This window comes from Elephas maximus, chromosome 25 (genome assembly GCF_024166365.1).
Source record: "Elephas maximus indicus isolate mEleMax1 chromosome 25, mEleMax1 primary haplotype, whole genome shotgun sequence".
In the NCBI taxonomy this organism is placed as follows: Eukaryota; Metazoa; Chordata; class Mammalia; order Proboscidea; family Elephantidae; genus Elephas; species Elephas maximus.
Window position 1 is genome coordinate 68,807,451 of NC_064843.1, and position 19,232 is coordinate 68,826,682.

The 19,232-nt window shown below is 41.8% G+C and overlaps 1 protein-coding gene across 1 annotated transcript; it reads right to left on the minus strand.

The window, feature by feature from the left end:
• Window positions 1-13,475: 13,475 nt before the first annotated feature.
• Window positions 13,476-14,574, minus strand: LOC126067128 (defensin-5-like). Its single transcript, XM_049868704.1, has 2 exons — window positions 14,379-14,574; window positions 13,476-13,588 (listed from the first exon to the last, which is right to left on the minus strand). Exons 1-2 carry the CDS (start codon window positions 14,548-14,550, stop codon window positions 13,476-13,478), a joined length of 285 nt encoding a protein of 94 aa, XP_049724661.1. The 5' UTR covers window positions 14,551-14,574.
• Between the last annotated feature and the right edge of the window lie 4,658 nt (window positions 14,575-19,232).

Consider the following 19,232-nt stretch of genomic DNA (forward strand, 5'->3'; position numbering starts at 1 on the left):
CCTTGATACCAAAACCAGGAAAAGACACCACAAGAAAATTACAGACCTATATCCCTTACGAACGTAGATGCAAAAATCCTCAACAAAATTCTAGCCAATAGAATTCAATAACATGTCAAAAAAAAAAAATTCACCATGACCAAGTGGGATTCATACCAGGTATGCAGGGATGGTTGAACATTAGAAAAACAATTAATGTAATCCACCACATAAATAAAACAAAAGACAAGAATCACATGATTTTCTCAATTGATGCAGAAAAGGCATTTGACAAAGTTCAACACCCATTCAACATAAAATCTCTCAGCAAAGTAGGAATAGAAGGAAAATTCCTCAACATAATAAAGGGCATTTATACAAAGCCAACAGCCAACATCACCCTAAATGGAGAGAGCCTGAAAGCATTCCCACTGAGATCAGGAACCAGACAAAGATGCCCTTTATCACCGCTCTTATTCAACACTGTATTGGAGGTCCTAGCCAGAGCAGTTAGGCTAGATAAAGAAATAAGTGGCATCTAGACTGGCAAGGAAGAAGTAAAAGTACCTCTATTTGCAGATGACATGATCTTATACACAGAAAACCCTAAGGAATCCTCCAGAAAACTACTGAAACTAATAGAAGAGTACAGCAGAGTATCGGGATACAAGATAAACACACAAAAATAAGTTGGATTCTCCTACACCAACAAAAACATCGAAGAGGAAATCACCAAATCAATGCCATTTACAGTAGCCCCCTAGAAGATAAAATACTTAGGAATAAATCTTACCAGAGATGTAAAAGACTTATACAAAGAAAACTACAGTACACTTCTACAGGAAACCAAAAGAGACTTACATAAGTGGAAGAACATACCTTGCTCGTGGATAGGAAGACTTAACATAGTAAAAATGTCTATTCTACCAAAAGAGATCTATACATTTAATGCAATTCTGATCCAAATCCCAAGAGGACATTCTTTAATGAGATGGAGAAACAAATCACCAATTTCATATGGAAGGGAAAGAGGCCCTGGATAAATAAGGCATTACTGAAAAAGAAGAACAAAGTGGGAGGCCTTACTTTACCTGATTTTAGAATCTATTATACTACCACAGTACTCAAAACAGCCTGGTACTGGTACAACAACAGATACATAGACGAGTGGAACAGAATTGAGAATCCAGATATAAATCCATCCACATATGAGCAGTTGGTATTTGACAAAGACCCCAAAACAGTTAAATGGGGAAAAGACAGTTTTTTTAACAAATGGTGCGGGCATAACTGGATATCCATCTGCAAAAAAATGAAACAAGGTCCATACCTCACTCCATGCACAAAAATGAGCTCAAAATGGATCAAAGACCTAAATATAAAACCTAAAATGATAAAGATCATGGAAGAAAAAATAGGGACAACGTTAGGAACCCTAATACATGGCATAAACAGTATACAAAACATTACTAAGAATGCAGAAGAAAAACTAGATAACTGGGAGCTCCTAAAAATCAAACACCTATGCTCATCCAAAGACTTCGCCAAAAGAATAAAAAGACTACCTACAGACTGGGAAAAAGTTTTTAGCTATGACATTTCCGATCACTGTCTGATCTCTAAAATCTACATGATACTGGAAAAACTCAACTACAAAAAGACAAATAACCCTGTTAAAAAATGGGCAAAAGATATGAATAGACACTTTACTAAAGAAGACGTTCAGGTAGCTAACAGATACATGAGGAAATGTTCACGATCATTAGCCATTACAGAAATGCAGATCAAAACTACAATGAGATTTCATCTCACTCCGACAAAAAAAAAAAGGCTGGCATTAATCCAAAAAACACAAAACAATAAATGTCGGAGAGGCTGTGGAGAGATTGGAACACTTCTACACTGCTGGTGGGAATGTCAAATGGTACAATCACTTTGGAAATCGATTTGGTGCTGTCTTAAAAAGCTAGAAATAGAACTACCGTATGATCCAGCAATCCCACTCCTCAGAATATATCCTAGAGAAATAAGAGCCTTTACAAAAACAGATATATGCACACCCATGCTTATTGCAGCACTGTTTACAATAGCAAAAACATGGAAGCAACCAAGGTGCCCATCAACAGACGAATGGATAAATAAATTATGGTATATTCACACAATGGAATACTACGCATCAATAAAGAACAGTGAGGAATCTGTGAAACATATCTTAACATAGCGGAACCTGGAAGGCATTATACTGAGTGAAATTAGTCAGTTGCAAAAGGACAGATATTGTATAAGACCACTATTATGAGAACTTGAGAAATAGTTTAAACTGAGAAGAAAACATTCTTTTGTGGTTATGAGAGGAGGGAGGTAGGGAGGGTGGGAGGGGGTATTCACTAATTAGCTAGTAGGTAAGAACAACTTTAGGTGAAGGGAAAGACAACACACAATACAGGGGAGGTCAGCACAACTGGACTAAACCAAAAGCAAAGAAGTTTCCTGAATAAACTGAATGCTTCAAAGGCCAGTGTAGCAGGGGCAGGGGTTTGGAGACCATGATTTCAGGGGACATCTAAGTCAATTGGCCTAATAAAATCTATTAAGAAAACATTCTGCATTCCACTTCAAAGGGTGGCGTCTGGGGTCTTAAATGCTAGCAAGCAGCCATCTAAGATGCATCAATTGGTCTCAACCCACCTGGATCAAAGGAGAATGAAGAACACCAAGAACGCAAGGTAATTATGAACCCAAGAGACAGAAAGGGCCACATAAACCAGAGACTACATCATTCTGAGACCAGAAGAACTAGATGGTGCCCGGATACAACCGATAACTGCCCTGACAGGGAACACAACAGAGAACCCCTGAGGGAGCAGAGAACAGTGGGATGCAGACCCCAAATTCTCATAAAAAGACCAGACTTAATGATCTGACTGAGACTGGAAGGACCCTGGTGGTCATAGCCCCCAGACCTTCTGCTGGCCCAAGACAGGAACCCCCCAGACCTTCTACTGGCCCAAGACAGGAACCATTCCCAAAGCCAACTCTTCAGACATGGATTGGACTGGACAATGGGTTGGAGAGGGATGTTGGTGAGGAGTGAGCTTCTTGGATCAGGTGGACACTTGAGACTATGTTGGCATCTCCTGTCCAGGAGGTGGATGAGAGGGTGGAGGGGGTTAGAAGCTGGCGAAATGGACACGAAAAGGGAAAGTGGAGGGAGAGAGTGGGCTGTCTCATTAGGGGGAGAGTAGTTGGGAGTGTGTAGCAAGGTGTATATAAGTTTTTATGTGAGAGACTGACTTGATTTGTAAACTTTCACTTAAAGCACAATAAAAATTATTAAAAAAAAAGAATTTGTTTCTTGTTATTCTGGTGCATTGTTTTCAGATGCACAAATATTTATAATTGTTATGTCTTCTCGTTGAGTTGACCTTTTATTATTATGTAATGCTCTTTATCTCTTGTAACAGAGTTTTATTTAAAGTCCATTTTATCTGATATTACTATGGCCACTCCTGCTCTTTTTTTTTGTTTCATAGTTGCATGGAATATTTTTCTCCATCTTTTTCTTTTCAGTATATGCTTCTGTCCTTGTGTCTAAGGTGGGTGTCTTGTAGACAGCAAAAGGATGGATCGTGGTTTTTTATCCATTCTGCCACTCTCTGCCTTTTGTATGTGGTGTTTAGACCATTTACATTTAAGGTTATTACTGAAAACAGATTGTCTATTTCACTCATTTTGTTATTTGTATTTAGAGCGTTTTATATCTTGTTTTTTATTATACTAATTTTCCTGTTTTTGTTTGTATTTGGTGGTTTCTTGTGATGACTCTTTTTGTTAACTTTCTTCTTTTCTTGGGGTTTCTTCTTAGTAATTTCTTAGTGGTTACCACCTATGCTACATTACTACACCATCTAGCATAAGAATAACTGTTAACACAAAACCTTAAGATAATAAATCTATTCCTGTTATCCCTCCTCCCTCTCCCATTTCTGTTGGTGTGTCTCCATTGACATCAATATACAGCCTATATTTAATAGGTTTAGTTTGTACCTATTTCTTAATGGTCTTGCCTTTCCATTTGGAGTACTCCCTTGAGTAATACTTGCAAAGCTGGCCTGGTAGTGGCAAATTCCCAGAGCTCCTGTTTGTGAATGCCTTGATTACCTCCTCATTTTTAAGTGAAAACTTTCCTGGGTAAAGTATTCTCGGTTGGCAATTGATTTGGTTCAATATTTTATATACATTGCTCCATTGCCTTTTGGCCTGTAGAGTTTCTGGGGAGAAACCCACACTGATTCTTACGAACTACCTTGGTATGTTAAACTGCATTTTCTCTCACTGCTTTCAAAATCATCTCCTTGTCTTTGGTTTTCAAGAGTTTTATTTAGGATATGGCAGAGTTGATCTTTTGGTGTCTCTTTTGATGAAGTTTCATGTAGTTTCCCATATTTGTTGCCTTGGCTCTCTGCTCCTGTCTGGGAAATTCTCTCTTAGAATATTGTTTCTATGGCTTTATTGTGGTCATGGTGCTCTGGGATTCCAATAAGTCTAATGTTAGATTTCTTAATTGAATCCCACATTTCTTTTGGGGCTTTTTTTTGTTTTTCTTTGTTCTTTCCTCTTGTCTCTCTTGAGACTTGATAAGTCCAGATATATTTTTTTCTAATCCAGATATTCTATTTTCTGCTTGTTCAATTCTATTGTTGAGTGTTTCTCTTGGTTTTCCTAACTCAGATGTTTTATTCTTCAGTTCCAGTAGCTCTATTTTTTTGTTGTCATGTTTTCAAATTCCTTGTTGAATCTCTAATTTCTTTCCTCCATGCGCTTCCTGAACTCTGCTAACTTGTTTTCTGTGTGTTTTTTCCTTTCTTTAAGCATATTTAGCACCGTAGTGTCAAAATTATCAGTTCCTCACATTATTCTGGCCTTCATAGGAAAGATTTCCTCTTCTTCTTGTTTTTTGCTTTTGAGTGTTCCTTCTTCTTTTGCGCTTTTGTGTTTTTTACTAGTTTTTGTTGAACTTGAGCCATTTTGTTATTTTTCTTTGAATTTTTTATTGTGTTTGCTGTGGGAAAATTCAAGAGTTCTATATTCTTAGTCTCTGGGAATCGGTACACATGTGCAGGTGGGAAGGTTTTCTCTTCACAGCTTTGCTATTTGCATGGCGGGGATCAACTTTACTGTGTTAATGGTGAGGAGTATTTTTAATCTTTCCCTCACTAGTGCCTCTGCACTAGCACTCTCACTACTCACAGTGTTCTGTTGAGGGCTGGATCATTTGCCTCACCCTGTTGCCCTTGTATATCTTCCCAGTCCTAGTGTCCACTAGTCTGGGGCCTTGGCAAAGCTCACCAGTATTGTCACACAGTGTTAAGTCCTTCCTTCACCCCCTTTCACTTGCTCGGCCCATGAACTCCCGCTGTCAATTTGTACAGCCTCAAAAAAATCCAGCTAGAGCTTCCTCAGATAAGCTCCCTTTGTGTGTTCCCTGCTTGCAGTGTTACCCAGTCCCATCCCAAGATGGCTGTGATGAGCTCACACTCTCAATGTTAATGGGTAGGATATCTCTGTCTGTGCTCACCCCATTCCTCCTCTCCCCCATCTCCGGACTCCTCCTGATTCTCCAGTTCCTTAGCTGCTGTCTGGAGTTCCAAGATCGCAGTCCGTGCTTGTTTTTACTCATTGTTCAGTGTGTTAGTTTCTGGGGGAGTAGATGGGAGCATCCACGCACTTTGCCATCCTACTCCACCACCAGGATTTTATGTAGTTTTTAAATGCCTTTTGTGAGTTCTGATTTTTGTGTCTCTCCTACTTAAATTTGTAAAACTAAGTCTTCCATGTGTCAGCGCCTTATGGGATGAAAGTAATTCCTATCTGTTTCTTCTGTACTGAGTCAGAGTTGTCCATCCCACCAGCTGCCACCCTCCCAAAGCAGGCAATACTTTCCCCATGACATAGAAACCTGACCCTACAAAGGTAATCTGGCTGCAATGATGTGGTTCTACTTAAGTAGAATTAAAAAATTGATTTTTTCACTCCCAGGAGTGAGTGCCTATCTTTAGGAAAAAAAAAAAAAAAGAAGTTATAGTTCAATGAACCAGGAGATAGGTATCTTAAAGATATCTGCATTGTGAAAGTCAAATATGCAGGCAGATGTGGAACAAGGAGCATTCTCGGGATTCTTATCAGTTTGACATCTGAACGGTGCATACAAATGCCCATCAAACAGATAGGAAACTTGGCCATGGTTGGAGCTGCTAGATCAGGAGAACATCAAAGGCATTTGAGGACAACAAGGAAACTCTATGTGGTTTATTCTCCCTCTCACCTGCTCCACTGTGCCACAATCTTGTTCCACACAAAAGCACACGAACAAACACTGCAATGTAAACACAGAAGTCTACTTCCAATGAATGGCCCATTATCTCTGTTCTTGCACCCAACTAATTTGTACACACATAGGGATATTTCTTTTCCTTTCTCAGAGGTCCTGAATCCCAAGATGGGTCTGTTCTGAGGACTTCTTTCTTCTCACAAGACCATGCATCCTGGATACATCGATGGGCCAATCCTGTTGGACATAGTATACTTTAATAGATCAGCCTGTGGACAGGTTGATACTACTCCCAGCCATTGTTTCCTGTGAATAATGGTATCTATTCAAAAATTATTGCAAATGAGAATTTTGGATGGCTATTTCTATTCCTCAGCTACTTGAGAGGGAAAGGAAAATAAATCAGGTCCTAGGAGTTTCATATAAAATCCCAAGGCAGGATCCAGTCAGCAAATATCTATTGAACATTAGCACCTGAGTGATTCTGGGTTCAGAATACAAATAACCCCAGTCCTTTACATAGGTTTAGTACTTCAGAATTCAGAAAAATTAAGAGAGTTTATATGGTAGTGTTAAGTATATGGGATTTGGCATCAGCTCTGTTGCTTAATCTTTTGATTTTGAGTAAGGCACTTAACCTCTCAAAAACCAAAAAAACAATCCCGTTGCCGTAGCGTCGATTCGACTCATAGCGACCTTACAGGACAGAGTAGAACTGCCCGATAGAGTTTCCAAGGAGCGCCCGGCAGATTTGAACTGCTGACCGTTTGGTTAGCAGCGGTAGCACTGAACCACTATGCCACCAGGGTTTCCAACCTCTCAAAGGCTCATTTTTCCATTTGTATAAAAATGGTGAATGTCAATATCTACTTAATAGGGTCATTGTGATAATGAATTACAATACTAGATGAAAAGTACTTAGTAATCACTAAATGTTAACTATAATTAGTACAGTAGATATTTCTATATATCCTGAGAACACTACCTGACCTATAGTAGTTATTCAATTAATATATATCCATCCTAAAATAAATTGAAATAATACATTAGAATCAACTCGATGGCAATGGTTTTTTTTTTTTTTTTACTCTTGCTTTACTTAAAAATATATTGAAGTTCATAGGACTTAAATGTTGTCTCTAAGGGTTAATGGCAAGGATTTATTAGAGCTAGACTTGAAACCCAGGTCTTCTGTTTTCAAATACCACAAGTATTTGTAAATTATCAATTCTTTGTATTATTCTGGTCTTTATAGGAGAAATTTCCTCTGCTTCATGATTTGCTTTTGACTGGTCCTTCTCTTGTGATTTTGTGTGTTTCACTATTTTTTTGTTGAACGTGGGTGATTTTGTTACCCTTTTTTTTTTTTTTAACTTTAAATTTTATATTCTGGTTTTTGTGGGAAAATTGTCTGGTTGGACACCATGTTGCCACAGGGTCCAAGCACCCAGCTGCCAACCAAAAGGCTGGGACCCACACCCACCAACCAGTCTGTGGGACAAAGATGCAACAGCCCACTTCTGCAAGACTCACACCCCTGGGTACCCCAAGGCACAGCTCCACTCAGTGCCACAGGGTCACTATGAGTCAGAATCAACCCAGTGGCAGCAGGCTTGGTAAATTCTCCTGAGAACCACTACAGAGCACTCTTATCCTTAAGTTTATGTCAGTGCTGGTTGAGGAATCCTGGATGCTTGCTTGATCTCTGGAATTCAATATGCACACAAGGGAGGGGTGATTTAGCTGGTCGCAGATGCTGATGTGGTGGTGGTGCTCGACTTCCCTGGCGTGGAGGTGGGGGGCTTTCTTTGTTTTTCCCTCACAGGTGCCCCTGTACAGGCCGTACAACGGTGTCCTGCTGTGGGTGTCCCTTTGTGTTACCCGCTAGTCTGAATTATTCCCTCACCTGCTGCCCTTGAACTTCCTCCTGCCGGTATCCGTCCATTTCCGGCCTCAGCAAGATTCAACAGCACTTTCTCACAGCAGCACTATCTCCCTTCGCCCCCTCCCAATTGCACAGGCTGCAAACTCCCATGGCCAATTTGCACCACCTTAAAAAAAAAACCGCTACAGCTTCCTCAGTTTAGTTCCCTTTCTGTGTTCCTTGTTTGGGGTGTTGCCAGCCTCACCCCAAAATGGCTGCAATGAGAGAGCGCTGTTCATGTGAGCAGATAGGTTCTCCTACCTTCTGAGAAGTCCCAGCCCCTCCTCTCCCACACTTCTGGACTCACCCTGACTCTCCAACACCTCAGCTGCCATCTGGATTTCTGAGTTTTCAGTTCACTTGTTTTGATTTGTTGTTCAGTGGGTTAGTTTATGGGGGAGTAAATGAGAGCATCCATTCAATTCACCATCTTGCTCCTTCCTCCTCAAATACTTTTAATTATCAGAAAGATCAATTAACAGGAGTTATTTGAAAAATTCTTGTGTATGGAGTCTCCATTAGTTGAGGCCTGACTTGATGGCAACCAACAACAATCCTGAGAAGGCTGTCTCTTCCCCATCAGCCTAAAGATGCACCCTCACTTCAGCACTTCCTTTTGTATGTTACAGGTGTCCTCCCCTAGGGACTGTGTCATAGCTTAAACTGACAACCTGTCAGTTCATACATGCCCTTACGAACTGGAGATGCCTGAGTCAGATGCTCAGGCTGTAGGTGGTGCTCATGCTTTGACCAGCCTTAGAAAAGTTGTGCCTTCCCCTCAAAAAAAATTCCCAAACCCTTCTTTCTTTGGGATGAAGCCTGTCTCCCATGATAAAAGCTGAATATGGCAGATGTGTTACTGCCCAGCCTCTCTGGCATTGGGCTATGTGTCCTAATTCTGACCAATGTGCTATAAAAGGGAGTTTGCTGGGTAATTCTCACAAAGATGTACTAGAAAAGCTCTCTCTTCCTTATCTTCTTTCTTCCTGACTTCATTCCACATATATGAGGATGCATGCTCTGAAGCCATGTAGCCACCATGGGGCTGAGATGTGGCAGGCCTAGGACAAAGATACTGGGAATGGTGGATTGGAAGGATGGCATGGGCCTGGTCCTTGATACCATTGCTGAGCCACTGAACTAACCCTGGACTGCTTATACCTCTGGACATCTTGATAAGTGAAACAAGCAAACCAACCACAGAAACCCAAACTTCCATGAATCTTGTATTCAAAGTGACCTTTAGCTGAGCATTCTGTTATTCTATTACTCTCAGCTGAAAGCATCGTAAGTCACATAATAATAGTAATACTTCTATGCACCAGGGACTTGCCTAAGTTATTTACGTATCTTAACTCATTTACTCTATGCGGTAACACTATGAGGCAGATAATTTGATTAACATCCATTTTATAGGTCTTAAAACTTAGGATCAGGGTGGTTAGTATGTTGCCCAAGGTCGCTTAACAAGTAAGGGCAAAACTGGGAGTCAAACCTGAGCTGCCTGGGCCAGTCCATGTTCTTATCCACTACCCTTTGCTACGTGGTATTGCATGTGAACGATGAAAAGGGAGACCTAGGAGAATCTCATTGTGCCCACTCCCCGACACACACACATTGTAGCATTAAATGGGGCCACTGATAGAGACTCCGTGTTGGTGCGTGTGTTACAGCCACTGAAACAGAGCTCAGAGCCCCAGGCAGAACACGAGAAAATCTGTGCATCCATGGCGTGCATCGCTACTTCCACTCTTCTCCCAACAGTAGCACCCTGTACTACTGGCTCATGTGGTTGTGCTTAGTGCTGCTTTGCTTAGTGAGCACCAGATTCCCCTAATATGAGTAGGGCCGTGTGGACTTGAACAGCTACTCCCACAGTTTCTTTCTTCTTTTTTTCTGTGCGTTCCTTTCCTGTTGTGATTTCTGTAAGTACTGGTGGGTAGGGAGCAACTTCAGAATGTCTGACTTCACCTCACAGTGCATTGGGCTTTTTCTCTCTCACCTGAAACACTTGAGCAGAGATTTAATCTCTGACATGGAGATAGCAGCATCCTTGTCCTCTGCCCCAGAATCTCCCTGAGTGTCGACCCTGTCAGCTCTCTCAGTTCCTGCCTCTACTTGCACCTGGAAGATTACCAAATGAACAGCCTTACTGGATTCAAGCCATGGAGAGTGGCAATCACTCAACTTTGGAGTTATATTTTAGTGAGTAAGCAGAGATTTTATGAGTACTGAGGCTATGAAGACGATGACCATTTTGCAAAAAAAGAACGAAGCATTGAAGGGAGATCTGGAGTGCCAAGTGGAGCGGGCATGTGGTGAGTGCTATTTCGGATAGGATCATTGTGCTGGCCTTGTTGAGAATATCACATCTGAGCAAAGATCTGAAGGAGCCAGGGATCATGCCAAAGTCTCGGAGCAGTGTTGCAGGAAGAGGAAAAAGCAGGTGCGAAACTCCAGGAGCAGAGCATGACTGAGCCCAGATGGTGGTTTTTATACACAGAACACAGAGTGATTTAAAGAATTCAGTGAACACAGGATGCTTTGTAGCAATATTCATGTCAGTTGAGGTTACAGGGCACAGAAAGTCTGCCTCCTTGCCCATCCCTGGTCCCAACATTGTGATTGCCTTTTGGATTCCACTCAGTGCTGGAGAGTTGGAGAGGCTCAGGCCCTGGAGAATTCTGCTCCATGTCTCTATGAAGGCAATGACCCTGTCTCTCTCTCCTCAGAGTCCTCCCAGTGGCGTTCGTGGTCATGTTGTCCGTGTGTGCCTGTGTTCTGTCTTGCCCGCCAGGTGACCTTAAAACTTGAGTTAGAGTGGAGCAATTTTTCTCTTATGATCCCTTTCACTTTTCTTCTTAGGCTTTTACCAGTACATTAGCAGAGCTCAGTGATTTTAGCAAAAAAAAAAAAGTGTTATGTCTAAAATACCTGCCTTTGCAAGACTCACTCTTGCACTACCATACTTATTCATAGCCTCCCCACCCCGATTTTCCTGTGGTATATGATGTTGGGAAACCCTGGTGGCGTAGTAGTTAAGAGCTACAGCTGCTAACCAAAAGGGTGGCAGTTTGAATAGACCAGGTGCTCTTTGGAAACCCTGTGGGGCAGTTCTACTCTGTCCTATAAGGTCGCTTTGAGTCAGAATTGACTAGATGGCAGTGGGTTTGGGTTTTTGGTTTATATGATGTTGAAGAAAAATAATTAATTAATCAAAATACTTTATTGATCACCTACTATGTGTTAGGCAGTTATCATGAACCAAGCATGAAGCTTACATTCTAGTCTAAGGAGGAAAATGTCACGCAAAGTAAAAGAGTAAAACGGATAGACCATGAGATGGTGTTAAGTTCTATAAAGACAATGACAACTGCAAGAGGAATGTGTCGTAACTTAAAAGAGGGGAGTCATGAAATATCTCACTGAAAAGGTGGAAGTTCAGTAAAGATCCTCTGGAACTGGGGGAGCGAGCCATGTGGATTTCTGGGTTAAAGCACCTTCCTGGCAGAGAAAACAGCAAGTGCCAATGCCCTGCTCCGGTTAATAACTTAGAAACAATGTATGGAGTTAATTCAGAAACCACAGAACGTCAAGTCAATAGCAGTTACTGGAACCCAAAGGAGAGAGTGTGCCCTGCACATCCTGAGCCCACCCCAGTCTTCATCTGACCTTCACTCTTGCACAATGGGAAGAGGTAGGGAGCCACTTCTGTTTCAGACCCAGAGGACCGACTGTGTGCTCTCTGAGATCCAGGTCGGGATTTGCCCAGTCGTGGGGTACCTCAGTGTGGTTCTTGGACCCCTGTACTGGCTCCTCAGGCAGGCACACTCTTCAGCTGGGACCAGCCTCAATGTCAGGGTGGAGTGGAAATGGAGACTCTTTGTTCCCTTCTCTTGGGGTGTCAACATTTATTGGTGGTGGTGGTGGTCACGCCAGGGTCTGGGCCCAATCAGATTGTTTTCCCCAAGACAAGCATTATGAGTGAACACTCGCACTTGAAACACTCTCCCTTTCTTTCCTAACTTCCCTGACTGTAGTCTTTCTGTCACTCTAGGGCTTCCTGGGGTATCTAACCAGTGGCCCCACTAGGAATAACCATGGCTTGAGCTACATATTCTGTTTCCAAACATGTGTCGTGAAATTATAAACTGGAAATACTAGATCCACAGTAAATGGAAGGGAGTCTGGGGCTTATGTTAGACTCTTCACCAGGGCTTCATGATGAGGTTTGAGGGACACTGTGGATGAGTGTTCAGTGTGAGTGTGAAATTGGGGGAAGGAGGGGTGTCACAGGACAGGACAGAGATCTTGGTGTCAGACACGGTTCTCTACAGAGATACTGTGTTTAGGCTGTCAACATGATCCCTGTGTACAGGGGCTTGGAAGGAAAGAGGAAGACAAGTTTGTAAAGGATGCCGTCCTCAAACGCTGTGTTTGTTGAGGTGGAAAGTAATCGGAGACAAGGGTGAAGAAGAGGAGCTACGCCCAACCAAGTCATACTCTCTTTATTCTAAGAGGGCACTACTGTTGCTATCCTTTTCTCCAGACCCAGTTATCCTGCCTTTAGTCATTGGTGGGAATAATGCTTTGTATAATAGGACGTTGGCACTCTGCAGCACCAACAAGGACATCCAGATTGCTTGGAGAACTACATTCTCTCACCTTATTTTGCCTGGCTGTCCATCCGAGGCTGTGCTATATAGGAAATGTGGGATTCTCTGCAACTTTAGGGCAACCCAGGAGAGTGCATGGCAGAAAGTGCATTTCAGAAGTTGTGCGTGTTCATTGGTCTGTATGAAGCCAACTTTTTATACATAAAATCCAACTTTTACTATATGTGGCTATATAAAAAATAATGAGTGTATCATAGTGTGGTTGCCTTATGATTGTTCTTCCGCTTGTTATGTCTTTGTTAACAACCCATCGCAATCTTAATTAAAGTTGTTTCAGTGGAGCTGATAAAACTCCAGGCCTTAAAGGGTAGACCTGGGCCTGTTCAACGGGAATACTCCAACGCTCTGGAAAGACGGTGGTGCCTTTCCCTGAGAAGTAGAAGTCTAACGAGTTCAGATTAATATACATATCAAACATCAAAAAAGCACACAGGTAGAGAACTTGCTGCAAGGACTTTATCTGGGATAAGGAAAGGAAATTGAGGACAAGGTACAAGGAATAATAACAATCCTCTTACAGATCTTCAAAGCAAATCATGAACTCCTTTGTCTCTGTTTTTGAAGCTCAACGGCAGCAAAATAAGTAGGCAATACCCTTGGTTTTGCAGAATCCAGAAAGACGTTCTGAGCTAAGACACCGTACACTTCTGCAGTAGCAGATAATGGTCTTCTTTAGGCCTGGAGAAACAGAGGAAGCATTAGGCATTGAATACTAAGTCAGGGATGGGTAGTAAGCAGAGAATCCTGGGGAAGTTATGCACTGGGTTGAGCGGTTGTGCCGTGTTGACTAAATTAGGACTCGAAGCAGTGATCAACCTCAACAGGGTAAACAGGAATAACTATAAATAGCAAACGTTGGCCACACAGGATTAGAGGCCTTCTCTGATATCACAGGTAGCAATGCTGTGCTCAGGGTAAAGACAACTTCTGATTCTTCAATAGAAGATGGCTCTTGTCTGAAGGTCTGGGGAAAGAAGAGGAGTGTCAGGCAGAGTGGGCAAGGAGGAAAGGAGCAGCAGAGCCAGACTAATAGAGATACGCTCAGAAGCCACATGTCCACTTACAGTAGACATAGTACTGGTCCTCTTAGGATGGTGCGAATTTACATTTTTGTCATAAATCAAAAGAAATCTTACTATGTGTTTGTCATGCAGAGTCATAGCTTCCCCAGTCCCAGTCTATCATTTACTTGTGGCCCCCACTCCCTAGAACAGGCGTCTCAAACTCAGGGCTGGTAACCTCTCATTTCAAGCACAGCCTCCATGTATGACAAGTTCCTCTAATAGGCCTTGGGTCACCTCTCTAGCTGACGTGTCTGAGTTTTACTCATACATGTTATGGAACCAAATCCTTTGGTGCTGAGGTGCCCCGGAAGAGCCTCTAACACCAATGCTTTTGTTTTCCAATGATTTTATGGTTAGTTTGAGACACAACTGGAGCTGAACCCCCTACAGCACATGGGTCTCACCTGAAGCCTCTTGGACTGAGCGCTCATCTCCTGCAAAGGAGACTGCCATGTCCTGGTCCCCTGTTTCAGGCTCGTCCTGGGCTGGAGCCTCATCATCCGCTTGTCTGAGTGGGTCAGCCTGGGCCTGGAGGGCCAGCAGGAGAATGGCAGCGAGGAGGGCGAGGGTCCTCATGGCTGTGAGTCACCTGGAGGTCAGCGTCCTGTATGGCAGAGCAGGAGCCTGAGCGTGTTGGCGAGTGAAGAGAGTCAGCCAGTATTTATACGTCTGTTAGGAGAAGGCTCAGAGATGAGCGATCCAGTTAGAGAAGGTGTGTATTTGTTCCGGGGATGGTGTTTGAGGGCTGCCTGTTGCCCTCAAGGTGCTTTGATGTTACTCTGTTCTGGCTGCTGTAATTGCACCAAAGGTCTGTATGTCTAGTGTCTGCACTTAGTGTATGTTGACAACGCTGATAAGGGCCTGATGTATTTTCCTGTTGCCCATCTGCTTGAATCTTTACCTCTTAATATTGAAAAAAAGAAGAGAAACAATGCTTTCGTTCGATAAGCTCAGGGAAAAAAATTTTTTGTGAAGGTGGGCCTTGCTGGAGCTCTAGACCCTTGGGCCAGACCAGGCCCCAATGGAGTAGAGTGTTAATTCACTGCAGGATTCAAGGGTCACTAATCCTGCCACGGAGGAGGATTTCAAGGTTATAAGGAGAGTAGGCTTCTGTCAGTACTAGTGTGGAAAGGACAATGACCCTGTCAGGCTTCTGGTAAAACGAACTTCACATTCAGGGCCAGTAGGATATTAGGTAATGCAATGGTCAGACTAAAGCCAAAAGATGGACACACATTAAATGTTTACGAGTTACAACTCCCCACTTTGAGAAATATCAGCCTGATTGATGTATACACAGCTTCATTCTGAGCCTGTGAAATTTTTATGAAAATTAATTCATGCACATAGAATGAAATGCAAAAGGTAGAAATAGTAATGTGTAAAAAAATTAACATTGTCTTCTATACCTGTGCCCAGCTCTTCAGCTTTGCGCCAGAAAGCCACCACTATTAACAATCACACACATCATTTCGCACCTTACTTTATTCACCTAATGCTAAAGCTTGGATATACCACTGTATATCGACGCACATAGATCTGTCTCATTTTTTAAAAAAGAGCTTTGTAGTATTCCAGTGCTTGCATATGCCATAATTTAACTATTTTCTATAGACTTTATTAACTATATTTCTTATTATTAAAATACCATTAAATTAATACAATTTGGTTATTTCTAAACTTTTGTAGTTACAAGCAAGACTGAAATGAATCGTTTTTCACATATATCATTTTACCCACAAGTGATTATACATAGATTTGAGATAAATTCTTAGAAGAACGTGAACTGGGTCAAAGAACATGTCACGTACAGTTTATAGATGTTGCCACATTGCCCTCCATAGAGGTTGTACAATAACAGTCACAAAAATATAGAAGCCTGCTTGCTCTCCCCTCAACCCCTGCCAATGGCATGTGTTTCAAAAGGTCCTGTTATTAACCAGTTTCCACCCTGCCTTCTTCCTGCCTATGTTCAGGTCAGCAGTGTGCATCACTGAAAGTACTCGATATCGCACAGTCTCTTGCGTGCAGCTCAGTGTGACCAATAAACAGAGCTCTCTGACCACTAAAATGTAATGCTTATAGAGAGCATCCCTTTTAAATGACAACAACATAAATTTTTGTTGTTATTGCTTTCTTTTTTCCTCCTTGTTTCTGCTCAGATCACGGAAGTAGTTGGATTTTCAGCAGCTCTCTTTTGTCCATGAGGAAGACAGTTGCTAAACATGGATGGTGAGGCTAGTTACCTGGCTACCTGAGGCCACTGCTGAAACACTTCACCCAGCCCTGGGTTGCCCACATCTGGATTTTTTTGCCCTGAGAAAAACAAGCTCCTTACTTTTTTAAGCTGTTGTTTGTTGGGTTTTATAGTGTTTGTGGCTGAAAACAATCTGACACGTTTTAGGAAGTTTTTTGCCCTTTGCCAGTCTGAAAGGTAAACATTGGTATCCCAGTGTAGTCATGACTGCATAGTCTTATGAAAGAGGTTCCTCGTGTTTTAATGTCTAAAACGCATTTGAATTTATTTTCTCAGAAATTTCCTTTCCTTTTTCGCCCCCCTTTTTTTGAAAGGGCATTGTGGGTTGTTGTTTTAATTGATTTGTAGGAGCTTTTTATAAATTCAAGAAATTAGCTGTTTGTCATATGCACCACAAATACTTTTCAGAGTTTGTCATCTCTCTTCTGAGTTTTCTGCTTTTGCCATTCAGAAACTTCAGATTTTTACATAGTTTTTATTTATTTATTTTAAACAATATTTTATAGTGTTGCCTTTGGTGAAAGTGTACACAGGAAATTAGGTTCTCCTTTAACAATTTCTATAATACTGTTCAGTGACATTGGTTACATTCTTCACAATATATCGGCACTCTCGTTATTTCCGTTTTGGTTATTCTGTTTCCATTAACCTAGCTTTCCTGTCCCCCCTTGCCCTCTCATCTTTGGTCTAGGGTAAATGTTAACCATTTGGTTTCACACAGTGATTATTTTGAGGAGCGCAGCACTCACAGGTGATATTATTTTATGGGTCGATATATCATTTGGCTGAATGGTGACCTCTGGGAGTGTTTGAGTGCCAGTTTTAAAGAGTATCTCGAGGCAGTAGTCTCAGGGGTTCATCTAGTCTCAGCTGATCTGGGAAGTCTGTCCTTTTTTCCTTCCATTCTACCAGGGCCCAAGTGTTGAGTCCCTGGTCAGAATTGTTGGTAGTGGTAGCTGGGCACCATTTTGTTCTAGTCTCAAAGTAGCGGATGTCATTGTTCATGTAAACTATTGGTTTTGTAGGCTAGTTTCTTCTTTGAGTCTTTGGCTTCCTTCTTTCTCTTTAACTCTGGAGGAATAGAGATCAATGGTTTTATCTTAGGTGGCCGCTCGCTTTTATGTCCCCAGATCCTACTCACCAAACTAGGATGCAGAACATTGTCTTTATGGAGTATATTATGCCAAATGACTCAGTTTCTCCATGAGACCATGGTCCGAAGGTCTCAAACCCAGTAGACCAATCCCATGAGGTGTTTGGCTATACCTAGGAAGTATCCATAACTGTGCTCCCCATGTGCTTTATTTTATACTTCAAAATACACATAACACACATAAACGTGTATATGCATATGCTTGCATTTATTCATATATGCCTTCCTGTACTTATTTATGCAAACTTATATAACTGTGTCCCAATAACAGTCCATTTCAGCTCACTAATGCCTGAAGTATATCGACAGGGAAGTGCCAGAAATTCAGGCTGGTTTTAGAAGAGGACATGGAACCAGGTATATCATTGCTGATGTCAGATGGATCCTGGCTGAAAGCAGAGAGTACCAGAAGGATGTTTACCTGTGTTTTATTGACTATGCAAAGGTGTATCATAACAAATTTTGTGGATCATAACATTTTGGATAACACTGAGAGGAACGGGAATTCCAGAATACTGAATTGTGGTCATGTGGAATTTTTACATAGATCAATAGGCAGTTGTTCGGAGTGAACGAGGGGATACCGATTGGTTTAAAGTTAGGAAAAGTATGTACCAGGGTTGTATCCTTTCACCATACCATTCAATCTGTGTGCTGAGCAAATAACCCAAGAGCTGGACTATACAAAGATGAATGGGGCACCAGGATTGCAGGAAGACTCATTAAAAAAAAAAAATTACCTGTGTTATGCAGATGACACAACCTTGCTTGCTGAAAGTGAAGAGTACTTGAAGCACTTACTAATGAAGATCAAAGACCACAGCCTTCAGTATGCACTGCACCTCAACATAAAGAAAACAAAAATCCTCACAACTGGACCAATAAGCAACATCATGATAAACGGAGATAAGATTGAAGTTGTCAAGGATTTCATTTTACTTGGATTCACAATCAACAGCCATGGAAGCAGCAGTCCAGAAATCAAAAGGCACATTGCATTGGGTAAATCTGTTGTAAAGGACCTCTTTAAAGTGCTGAAAAGCAAAGATGTCACCTTGAAGACTAAGATGCGCCTGACTCAAGCCATGGTATTTTCAATCGCAACACATGCATGTGAAAGCTGGACAAGGAATGAGGAAGACCGAAGAAGAATTGATGCCTTTGAATTGTGGTGTTGGCGAAGAATATTGACTATACCATGGACTGCGAAAAGAACGAACACATCTGTCTTGGAAGAAGTACAACCAGAATGCTCCTTAGAAGCAAAGATGGCGAGGCTATGTCTTACATACTTTGGACATATTGTCAGGAGGGATCAGTCCTTGGAGAAGGACATCACGCTTGGCAAAGTACAGGGTCAGCAGAAAAGAAGAAGACCCTCGACGAGGTGAACTGACACAGCGGCTGCAACAATGAGCTCAAGCATAGCAAGGATTGTAGGGACAGCGCAGGACCAGGCAGTGTTTCGTTGTGTTGTGCATAGGGTCGCTCTGAGTCGGAACCGACTCTATGACACCTAACAACAATAACATATATCTGTATAACCAAACACATATTTTTACTTATTATTACTGTTGTTGCAAATTTGATTATCCCTCCAATGATTTTTTCTTTAACAAATTTTCACATAAATTGCTCATTGGCATTAGTTACAATTATCACAATTTGTCGGTGTTCTCTTTAATCGTGTCTATACCCTTCAGTTAGTGCTCAAGCATTTGTTTTCCTGTGGTGCTGGTGTACTCCCTACTTCCACACTTGGAGCTACATTTTTCATCACGAAAAGTGACAAGTCTCTAAGTTCTAAAACGTATTTACCCCTCCTCCCCTTTCTCCCTGGCAACCACC

What these genes read in the sequence shown, in the direction of transcription:
- LOC126067128 (XM_049868704.1), bottom strand. Translation starts at nt 14,550, where the DNA reads ATGAGGACCCTCGCCCTCCTCGCTGCCATTCTCCTGCTGGCCCTCCAG. An exon ending in CTCAGTCCAAGAGGCTTCAG is followed by an intron (nt 13,589 to 14,378) that starts GTGAGACCCATG and finishes CTGTTTCTCCAG; the next exon opens with GCCTAAAGAAGACCATTATC.